Source organism: Anolis carolinensis, unplaced genomic scaffold (genome assembly GCF_035594765.1).
Source record: "Anolis carolinensis isolate JA03-04 unplaced genomic scaffold, rAnoCar3.1.pri scaffold_11, whole genome shotgun sequence".
Classification (NCBI taxonomy): domain Eukaryota; kingdom Metazoa; phylum Chordata; class Lepidosauria; order Squamata; family Dactyloidae; genus Anolis; species Anolis carolinensis.
This window is the reverse complement of record NW_026943822.1, coordinates 21,421,558-21,433,637: the sequence shown is the minus strand read 5'-3', so window position 1 is coordinate 21,433,637 and position 12,080 is coordinate 21,421,558. Positions and strand designations below refer to the sequence as shown.

Genomic DNA, 12,080 nt, shown 5'->3' with positions numbered 1-12,080 from the left:
ATGCATTAATAATAATAAAAATAGAGTAAAATTAATGTAATAGTAGCAACAATAATAGAGAAAATAATAAATGTCATAATACCAATAATAATAGAGAAAAATAATAAATGTATCATATATTCTCGAGTATAAGCTGACCCAAATATAAGCCAACCAGGACTCTCACCCAAGTATAAGCCGAGGGGGGCTTTTTCAGTCTTAAAAAAAGGGCTGAAAAACTAGGCTTATACTTGAGTATATACAGTCGTTAAAATATAAAATATATTATTTATTTATTTGTTAATTTTTATATATATATATATATATATATATATATATATATATATATATATATGTATATGTATATATATGTATATGTATACACATATGCATATATACATATATACAATATATATCGTAATATATTGTATATGCATATAATATTATTTTGTAATACAATATAATACAATATAATGATATTAATTATATATTATAGATTACATGTAATATTACTAATAATATTACCATATATAGATATAGTACAATATGGTAATTTATTGCCAGTATTGTACTATGCTAATAATATAATATTGTATGTAAATTTAATTTGTAAGCCGCTCTGAGTCCCCTTTGGGGTGAGAAGAGCGGTATATAAATGTATTAAATAAATAAATATAAAATATACTTTACAAATAAACTATAAATAAGCCTCTCTGGATACAGCTTGCCAAGAAAATCTTGAGATATTAGGTTCACTTTAGGAATGACATAAGACGGAGATGATTTAAAAACCACACAACGAAGCTAGTTTCGATAGTTCCAAAAAGTTATTGTCCTGAGGAGTGATGGGATATAAATATAATTGGTAACAACAATAGGAAAAACACCAACAACAACAAGAATCCCTTAATCCCGAAATCTGCTCTCCTCCTGCCTCAGCCATATTTAATAGCTTTGGGGAAAATAGTTGTATCCTTGTTTGCTCTGGAAATATTAGAAAAGGGTTTGTTTGTCTTTCCGAAACAATCTTGTTCAGAAATACAAGGCCTAGTTGTACCGTTAGATCCCAAGTGGATTAATGCTGGGAGATTACAGAGAACTTGGCCGTAAACAGGAAATAAATGTTGCTTTTTTATTAACAAGAGTTCAACAACTCAACCAACTTGCAAAAATTAGTCCTTTCTCTCAATTACTATGAATTTAGGCACTGTTTCTGTAGAGTTGATGCAGTTTGATACCACTTTTCACTGCTGTGGAAAGTTGTAGTTTCGTGAAGCACTAGTAATCTTAGGCAATGAAGGTTGGAGACCTTGGAAAACTACAATTCCCATGTTTCTATAGCATTGAAGAACCTTGGAAAACTATCATTCCCATGTTTCTATAGCATTGAAGTATCTTGTAAAACTATCATTCCCATGTTTCTATAGCATTGAAGAACCTTGGAAAACTACAATTCCCATGTTTCTATAGCATTGAAGAACCTTGGAAAACTATCATTCCCATGTTTCTATAGCATTGAAGTATCTTGTAAAACTATAATTCCCATGTTTCTATAGCATTGAAGAACCTTGGAAAACTATAATTGAAGAACCTTGGAAAACTATAATTCCCATGTTTCTATAGCATTGGAGAACCTTGGAGGACCTAAGTTTGCCCATGCCAGGTCTAGAACTTGTGGGAGATGAAGTCCAAAACACCTGGAGGACCTAAGTTTGCCCATGCCTGGTCTAGAACTTGTGGGAGTTGAAGTCCAAAACATCTGGAGGACCTCAGTTTGCCCATGCCTGGTCTAGAACTTGTGGGAGATGAAGTCCAAAACACCTGGAGGACCTAAGTTTGCCCATGCCTGGTCTAGAACTTGTGAGTTGAAGACCAAAACACCTGGAGGACCTAAGTTTGCCCATGCCTGGTCTAGAACTTGTGGGAGATGAAGTCCAAAACACCTGGAAGACCTCAGTTTGCCCATGCCAGGTCTAGAACTTGTGGGAGATGAAGTCCAAAACACCTGGAGGACCTCAGTTTGCCCATGCCTGGTCTAGAACTTGTGGGAGATGAAGTCCAAAACACCTGGAGGACCTCAGTTTGCCCATGCCTGGTCTAGAACTTGTGGGAGTTGAAGTCCAAAACATCTGGAGGACCTCAGTTTGCCCATGCCTGGTCTAGAACTTGTGGGAGATGAAGTCCAAAACACCTGGAGGACCTAAGTTTGCCCATGCCTGGTCTAGAACTTGTGTGAGTTGAAGACCAAAACACCTGGAGGACCTAAGTTTGCCCATGCCTGGTCTAGAACTTGTGGGAGATGAAGTCCAAAACACCTGGAAGACCTCAGTTTGCCCATGCCAGGTCTAGAACTTGTGGGAGATGAAGTCCAAAACACCTGGAGGACCTACGTTTGCCCATGCCTGGTCTAGAAATCGTGGGAGTTGAAGTCCAAAACACCTGGAGGACCTCAGTTTGCCCATGCCTGGTCTACGGAGTAGATCCTTAGATCTTTCCCATCACTTGGTTCTTTGGAGATGCTTCAATGTATCTAGGACTTTCTACATGGAAACCAATTAACCTACCATTGAATTATGGATGAGTTTGGAGAGACAAGTCCAAGACATGGTCTATCTCTGGAGGTTGCCATCTCAGCAACATTGGATTCGGCCTCTGTAGTCCTTCATCTACTTGACAACTACCTCTAGTAAAAGGCTTATTGACCGAAGAAGTGGACCCTGAAAGAGAAATCCATCTTACCTTCTACTGACCAGATGTAGTGCTTTGCCGTCGCCAGCTCTTTGTCTCCAGGGATCCCTGCAGGATTCTCCGAAGGCACCAGCCCAAACTGGACGAAGAGAGTAGTCAGCTCCTTGGTCATCCCAGACCTCACGATCTGGATGCTGGGGACAAAGGCCACCAGGAGCAAAAGAGCCACCTGTGAAGCAAGGGGAGATGGGTCAACCAAGCATTGGACAGACCCAAGTGAAGCTCCCTTGAGATAATTATTGACTACTCAAAATTGGCAGATTTGATTCATGAGATCTCTAGGTCCTTCAACATGATGGTGAACGTCAAGTGGAAGCTAGTCATAAGGCTGCATTAGGGTCTAGAGCCCATGTGTCAAATACAATGTCCATGCCCCGAATCCAGCCCACTGTGTCCTCCAGATGCTGGACTCCAACTCCTATCTTCCTCATCATTAGACGTCATGAGAAGACCTGATGAGAGTTGTGAGACAGTAACATCTGGAAGGCTACAGTTTGATCTGTTTAGTCAAGACAGATTGAGATACAAGGCTTGTGGGTAGGATGTCTGACTTGAAGGTGTCCTTTAAGATTCCCCAAACTCAGGGCCACAAGGACTATTGAGTGGCAATTTCCATCATCCCCAGTCTAGATGGTGGATAATCAGAAGTGATGGGAGCTGTCACTCAATAACTGGGGATCCATACTGGGTAAAAACTAAAGCTGTACAAAAATTATAGTTGGCCCTCTGTATCCATTGATTTTCCAACCATGGACTCAATGGCTCTTTGAAGGCAACCATAATAAGGCTGAGGTGGCCCTCAATGAGTCTAGAGGTTCCTACAGATATGATGATGACGATGATGATGATGATGTTGATGGTGATGATAATGATGGTGATGATGATGATGATGATGATGATGATGGTGATGATCTTTATTTCTATCCCATCTTTCTCCCCATAGGGACTCAAGAAAGCTTACAAAGAATACTTCACAAAGTTCTCCAGAAGAATTGTATTGAAAGTTGAAGGACCTAGAGATTCCTAGAAAGGTGTTGTCTCAACTTAACAAAACTTTATTTATAGTTTCCATGAGGTCCTGAAGTCCTAACCTCCACAAATGTGAGGGCCTACTAATAAATATGCTCCATCTTAAGGCAAAACAGAAGAAAAGAAAACAAGGATACTGAGACATATTGATATTGATATTGGCTTCCATTTTGGCAGTTATGGATAGATACAATCTATTTATTCCATCTTCTCTCTAAAACTATAACCTCTAGGCATGTGGTATGTCCTCCAAAGCATTGTAACAACTAGAGGAAGCATACCATAGAATTGTCTTGGAGGACCTAGTAAATTCATAGAGAGATTCATTTTAAGTGAAACTATGGATTTGGGTTCTGCAGTTATGGAGGCCTTACTGTGCCTCTAACCCAATGGTTCTCAACCTGTGGGTCTCCAGATGTTTTGGCCTTCCAGAAATCCTAACAGCTGGTAAACTGGCTGGGATTTCTGGAAGTTGTAGGCCAAAACACTTGGGGATCCATAGGTTGAGATCCACTGCTTTGACCAATGATGATCCCAGGTGAAGTTCTCATTGAAGTTACCTGATAGACAGCAATCACAGCCATGGCTAAGGAGAGGACCAGTTTCAACGGGAGCTGGAAATCTGCAACCCAAAAATCATTAATGATTAATTACGATTTATCTTTTCCATTTTACCCATTTCAGAAGTTCAACCCCAGATGTCCTGCTTGAGAAGATATATTTTATGGCTCCATAAAACCCAAGCAAATACAATTCTGATAAGAAAGTGGGACATTACTCCTAGCCAAAATACAATTGGTCTCACTCTGAATTGGCTTTAGGTGCAAAAATTATATTTCGGGTGCAAAGGCAACATCTTCATAGGAAGAAATGGGACAGCATGACCCTTGTGAAGAACCTTTTAATATATATTCTCATGTCGTACCTTCTTGAGGTGTGTAGACGTAAGAACGCAAGTAATCCTGGAACCTTGAACGGATGCTTGGCTTGGCTATACTGCTGCTAAGAAAGGAAGAAGAGATATTAATGGAAGACCTTTTGGTTTGTTGTGTTTTCATACAAGTCAATGTACACACCTTGAGTTTCCACCTCCTGGAGAAGACAGTCTAGGTTGTGAGATAATCACTAAAGTACACAGAAATCTATAAATACACATAGAGATAAAGTTGTCCTATTACTAGCTAATATACAGAATAGAACAATGGTAACAGACTACTTACAATCAATCCAGGCGCATGAGGAATGGACAAGTGCAGACTGTTTACAACATTACATCAAACATTATATTCATGCTTTTTCTTTGATTGATGGGTGTTAAACTAATTAGAAATTGTTTAATGTTACTGGGTGCTAGCAACAGCAAATCTATAATGTTGTCTTTTTAAAATATAGTTTACAAAAGCTTCAGGAGAAAGAACCCTCAGAAGCAACCTGAAGAAGGGATATTTATCCAGAAACAAGGATCACAAAATACATGGGAACCCTTGTTGTTTTGTTTTACATTCCTTTATATGCAACTAGCTGTGCCCGGCCACGCGTTGCTGTGGCAAAGTGGTGGTGGTATTGGTTAAAATTGTTGTGTAATTTTTATTTGACGTTATTTGTATTTTTAAATTAATTTTATTGTAAGTTATCTTTTTATTTATTATATTTTATTATTTTCTTGTATTATTTTTAGTTATTTTCTGTTATTATAGTATTTAATTGTATTAATTTTTTAGCGTTTTTAATTATTTTTTAGTGTTTTTATTATTTTTTATTGGGTTGCTAGGAGACCAAGTTGGAGGAGCTTAGCCTTCTAACTGGCAGCAATTGGATAAAAGCAATTATTCCTCTCTCTCTCTCTCTAATTAGGACTTTATTTTTCTTTTCTTTTTGTTGTATCAACCTAGAGCCGTGGATGATGGGTTGTGTCGTCAAATTTCGAGGTTGGGGGGCCTGTAGTTTTGTTGTTTTGTGGGTCGCCGTGATGCCATCACTCTTTTATATATATAGATTCCGAGACGTTTACTTGCATGGGACAATGCTGAATGTATCTAAAGTGTTAACCACAATTTGCAGAAGAAATTATCAGTTGTTTTATTTTATTGACCATGCATTCCTAAGACTTTTATCTGCGTGGGACAATACTGAAATTCAAAGTGTTGAACTCAGTCATTGAATATACTTATCTGTTACTGTGAAAAAACATACAAGCATGAATATAATGTTTAATGTAATGTTATAAACAGTCTGCACTTGTCCAATCCTCATGCGCCTGGATTGATTATAAGTAGTCTGTTACCATTGTTCTATTCTGTATATTAGCTAGTAATAGGACAACTATATCTCTACGTGTAGGTTGTGAGATAAGCAATTTTCACCCCAAAGATCTTTTCTTATGTCCATCCCTCACATTTTGGGATGGTGTTGAAGTTCAACCACTGCGAGAAGCATTGGGGCCTTACCTTCTTTTCGGCGGCCGTTTCGCCAAGATCGTCTTCAGGTAGTCTTTGCAATAGTCGCTCCAAGGTTCCTGAAACAGAACAAAACCCAACACAAAAACACTTTTACAAAAATAACTTTTTTGGGGCAATGGAGAACTAATGGCGCCTGTTCATCTTGTTGGACCACTGAAGAAATCACGTGGCAAGGGTGAAAGGCAAACAATTAATGCAGTTTGACACTATTTTAATTGCCATGGATGAATGCTCATTTGACAAGGCCTTCCTTCTCTTGCCAAAGAGGACTGGTGCCTCTCCAAACTACAACTCTCAGAATTCCATAGCATTGGACCATAGCAGTTAAAGAGGAATCAAACGGAATAAATTCCACAGTGTAGATGCACCTTTGGAAATGGGGAAAGAGGTGCATCAAAGCAGAGAAACTACCCAAAATGAGGATGGTCATTGGGAAGGGAACTTGAGGTTATTATTATTAACTGTGTCATGCAATGTTTTGTTGTGCCAGCTGTCAGCTCTAGTTTGTAGTGCGGTTTTCTTGTACTGATTCTTTGTCTGTTGTGCTTTGTCTGTTGTTATTATTATTATTATTATTATTATTATTATTATTATTATTATTATTATTATTATGTTGGCCCGATGAGGATGGTCATTGGGAAGGGAGCATGCAGATTAACACCTGAGGTTATTATTATTAACTGTGTCATGCAATGCTTTGTTGTGCCAGCTGTCAGCTCTAGTTTGTAGTGCGGTTTTCTTGTACTGATTCTTTGTCTGTTGTGCTTTGTCTGTTATTATTATTATTATGTTGGCCCGATGAGGATGGTCATTGGGAAGGGAGCATGCAGATTAACACCTGAGGTTATTATTATTAAGTGTGTCATGCAATGTTTTGTTGTGCCAGCTGTCAGCTCTAGTTTGTAGTGCAGTTTTCTTGTACTGATTCTTTGTCTGTTGTGCTTTGTCTGTTATTATTATTATTATTATGTTGGCCCGATGAGGATGGTCATTGGGAAGGGAGCATGCAGATTAACACCTGAGGTTATTATTATTAAGTGTGTCATGCAATGTTTTGTTGTGCCAGCTGTCAGCTCTAGTTTGTAGTGCGGTTTTCTTGTACTGATTCTTTGTTTGTTGTGCTTTGTCTGTTATTATTATTATTATTATTATGTTGGCCCGATGAGGATGGTCATTGGGAAGGGAGCATGCAGATTAACACCTGAGGTTATTATTATTAACTGTGTCATTTTGTGTGTTGTTTATCTTGTTTATTATGATGTTGTTTTATGAATGTTATGCTTTATTTTAACTGTGTTGGTTGGGCTTGTTCCCATGTGAACTGCTCCAAGTTCCTTCGGGGAGATGGAGGCGGGATACAAAAATAAAGTTGTTGTTGTTATTATTATTATTATTATTATTATTATTATTATTATTATTATTATTATTATTATTTTGGCCCGATGAGGATGTTCATTGGGAAGTGAGCTTGCAGATTAAGGCCTGAGGTTATTATTATTAACTGTGTCATTTTTTGTGCTGTTTATCTTGTTTATTATGATGTTGTCTTATGAATGTTATGCTTTATTTTAACTGTGTTGGTTGGGATTGTTGTATGTTTTCCGGGCTGTGTTGGTTGGGCTTGTCCCCATGTGAGCCGCTCCAGGTCCCTTCGGGGAGATGGAGGCGGGATACAAAAATAAAGTTGTTATTATTATTATTATTATTATTATTATTATTATTATTATTATTGTATCCAGATATGCTGGATTTCGTATCACAAAATCACAAGTCGAACACTTCCCAAGTGTCTAGGACTGTGTGATGTATTTTCGGATGATGCGCACAGATCCCAGCAGGGTGGCCTTTTGCAGTTGGCAGATCGTAATTTTGTCAATGTCTATTGTTTCCAAATGGCGGCTGAGATCTTTTGGCACGATACCCAATGTGCCGATCACCACCGGGACCACCTGCACTGGTTTCTGCCAGAGTCTTTGAAGTTCAATCTTGAGGTCCTGATAGTGGCTGAGTTTTTCCTGTTGTTTTTCGTCAATGCGACTGTCACCTGGGATGGCAACATCAATGATCCAAACCTTTTTCTTTTCCACAACTGTGATGTCTGGTGTGTTGTGTTCCAGAACTTTGTTAGTCTGGATTTGGAAGTCCCACAGTATCTTTGAATGTTCATTTTCCAATACTTCTGCAGGTTTGTGATCCCACCAGTTCTTGACTTTTGGGAGGTGGTACTTGAGGCATAAGTTCCAATGAATCATTTGGGCCACATAGTTGTGCCTCTGTTTGTAGTCAGTCTGTGCAATTTTCTTATAGCCACTGAGGATATGATCCATGGTTTCATCGGTTTCCTTGCACAGTCTGCATTTTGGGTCATCATCTGATTTTTTTATCTTGGCCTGAATTGCCTTTGTCCTGATGTCTTGCTACTGGGCTGCAAGGATCAGGCCTTCTGTCTCCTTCCTTCTTCAGGGTCCCATTCGTGAGCCAGAGCCAGGTCTTCTCCTTGTCAGCTTTTCCTTCAATTTTGTCAAGGAACTTTCCATGCAATGTTTTGTTGTGCCAGCTGTCAGCTCTAGTTTGTAGTGCGGGTTTCTTGTACTGTTTTTTGTCTGCTGTGCTTTGAGGAGTTTCTGATTTTTGACTTCAACCAAAGCAGGTTCTTCACTTTGCTTTACATGTTCTGCCAGGGCATGTTCTTCTTCTTTGACTGCTGGTTTTACTTGTAAGAGTCCTCTGCCCCCTGATCTTCTAGGCAGATATAGCCGGTCAACATCACTGCGAGGGTGCAGTGAATTATTATTATTATTATTGACACAACGACATTGTATGACACAGCAAACAAGATAGATATGCTGGATTTCGTTTCACAAAACCACAAGTCGAACACTTCCCAAGTGTCTAGGACTGTGTGATGTATTTTCGGATGATGCGTGCAGATCCCAGTAGGGTGGCCTTTTGCAGCTGGCAGATCGTGATTTTGTCAATGTCTATTGTTTCCAAATGCCGGCTGAGATATTATTATTATTATTATTATTATTATTATAATTATTATTATTATGTTGGCCCAATTCGGCCTTTGGGCATCCGTTTGCTCTCCAAATCAAACCGAATCAGTTGGGAAGTGATTCCCATCCGATAGTTGCTCCTGGAAAAATCAATGTGCGTGAACAAAAGAAAGAGCGAGCCCACGGAACAGCCTGTCTGATTCAGGCAGCCTATTAAAAATGCCGGGTGCAATTCCCATCTGCCTTGCCAGTCAAGCAAACCGTTGCATAGGTGCTAATTACGCGGGTGCAGACGGTCGGGTGCCAAAAAGGGGTCTTCTGATGAAGCGGAGAGGCCTTTGCCAACCCTTGAAGCGGGCACCAAAGAACACTCTGTTCCAGGCAATGCAAGCGAAAAATGCTCCCCTTCTTATCCCCCCGGGGGTTGTGCAAACAGGCAGATTTGGATAAACCCTAAACACCGCCTGCAGATTTCTGCGCTGAAAGAGCAGGCATTCATGCTCCGCTTGTTGGTTTTAAAGGAGAGAATGTGGGTTTCTTTCTCGCAGTGCCAGCCTCGCAGGGATTACGAAGCCCTTTCCTTGTGCCACAAGGCAGTGAGACATCGCTTTGGCTCCGAAAGGACGGCACCAAAGAAGGAATTGTCTTGGGCTCAGAGGTTTATCGGATGTCCTCCAGGAAAGGAAATTGTGTTGTCGTCAAACATGATCATTTTCTCCCCATTTGAATTTGGTACACCTATGGGGAAAAGGCTGCCTGTAGTACAGGGGTCCTCAAACTTTTTAAGCAGAGGGCCGGTCCACAATCCTTGAGACTGTGGAGGGGCCAAATTATCATTAAAAAACAAACCGAACAAATTCCTATGCACACTGCACGTGTCTTATTTGTAGTGCAAAACAACAACAACAATGAAAGAACAATACAATATTTAAAAATGAAAACAATTGTAACCAACACAAACCTATCAGGATTTCAATGGGAAGTGTGGGCCTGCTTCTGGCCAATGAGATAGTCAAGTTAGTTAGGATTGTTGTTGTTGTGTGCCTTCAAGTCATTTCAGACTTTGGGCGAGCCTAAGTCTAAAATTATTTATTCATTCATTTACTACATTTATTTACTACATTTATATCCCGCCCTTCTCAACCCGAAGGGGACTCAGAGCAGCTGTATGTACATACAATGTACAGTAGAGTCTCACTTATCCAACACTCGCTTATCCAACGTTCTGGATTATCCAACGCATTTTTGTAGTCAATATTTTCAATATATCATGATATTTTGGTGCTAAATTCGTAAATACAGTAGTTACTACATAGCATTACTGTGTATTGAACTACCTTTTCTGTCAAATTTGTTGTATAGCATGATGTTTTGGTGCTTAATTTGTAAAATCATAACCTAATTTAATGTTTAATAGGCTTTTCCTTAATCTCTCCTTATTATCCAACATATTCGCTTATCCAACGTTCTGCCGGCCCGTTTACGTTGGATAAGCGAGACTCTACTGTATTATATTATTAGCATTGCACAATATTAGCATTATATATTACTATATTGAACTATACCATTATACTGTAATATTATATGTAATATATAACATATAATTAATATTATTATATGGTATTATTATTAGTATTATATTGTATAACATAATATTATTATCAATATTATATGTATATACAATAAATTATATTATTTAAAATTATATAAAAATATTATATTATAAAACTGAGGGCGGGGGCCAGGTAAATGACCTTGGAGGGCCGCATCCGGCCCCCGGGCCTTAGTTTGGGGACCCCTGCTGTAGTAGATCATGACAGAATCCAAAACAAACCAGAAGTTAGAAAAGTTAATTTGTTTGGATTGCGTGTGTGTGTGTGTGTTTGGCTACAAGCCATCTGTAGACATATAGTAACCCCATGAATTTCATAAGGTTTTCATAGCCAAGGAAGATTCAGAGGTGGTTTCGCCAGTTCCTTCCTCTAATATTGGGTTGCTGTGAGTTTTCCGGGCTGTATGTCCATGATCCAGAAGCATTCTCTCCTGACGTTTTGCCTACATCTATGGCAGGCATCCTCAGAGGTGGGGAGGTCTATTGGAAACTAGGCAAGTGAGGATTATATATCTGAGGAAACAACGTCCAGGGTGGGAAAAAGAACTCTTGTCTGTTTGAGGCAAGGGTGAATGTTGTAATTAATCGCCTTGATTAGTATTGAAAAGCCTTGCAGCTTCAAAGCCTGGCTCATTCCTGCCTGGAAAGTGGCCATACAGCCCGGAAATCTCACAGCAACACAGTGATTCCGGCCATGAAAGCCTTCGACAACATGTAGCTTATTATTATTATTATTATTATTATTATTATTATTATTATTATTATTATTTCATGGACAGAATCACAGGGTTACTGTGAGTCATTTGGGCTGTATGGCAATGTTCCAAAAGTTTCTGGAACATGGCCATACAGCCCGAAAGACTCGCAGCAGCCCATTATTATTATTATTATTATTATTATTATTATTATTATTATTATTATTATTATATTTATTATACTTATTTATACCCCATTTTATCTCTCCTGGAGGAGACTCAAAGCAGCTTAACATAAAAGCATCAGTATACAATTAAAAATATACAGATATGCAAGCATTAAAACAGCCGTGCAAACATTAAAACATTGATCGATGGTTTCCCATCCAAGCACTAACCATGGCTAAACCTGCTTAGCTCAAAAAAGCAGATGGTTTTTGATGATTCTGACTTGCCCAAGATCGACTATTGAATTTACATGGCTGAGTCTAGATTAGAGTCCTAATCCAGCATTGATGTTGGTTCATTGCAAAGTCTGCTTATCTGTTTTGCGGCATTG

The 12,080-nt window shown here is 38.9% G+C and overlaps 1 protein-coding gene across 2 annotated transcripts in view; it reads right to left on the bottom strand.

Moving 5' to 3' along the window:
- stra6 (signaling receptor and transporter of retinol STRA6) overlaps positions 1-12,080 on the bottom strand; it is a 52,960-nt gene that overhangs the window by 14,726 nt on the left and 26,154 nt on the right. Inside the window, exons 8-11 of one of the 2 annotated variants that reach the window (XM_062962986.1) lie at positions 6,204-6,271; positions 4,682-4,755; positions 4,317-4,378; positions 2,719-2,896 (exon numbers count right to left, since the gene is read on the bottom strand). In XM_062962986.1, coding sequence (XP_062819056.1) covers positions 2,719-2,896; positions 4,317-4,378; positions 4,682-4,755; positions 6,204-6,271 — 382 coding nt within the window. Of the gene's footprint in view, positions 1-2,718; positions 2,897-4,316; positions 4,379-4,681; positions 4,759-6,203; positions 6,272-12,080 lie in introns of both variants that reach the window. The other variant, XM_062962985.1, reaches the window with a different exon arrangement.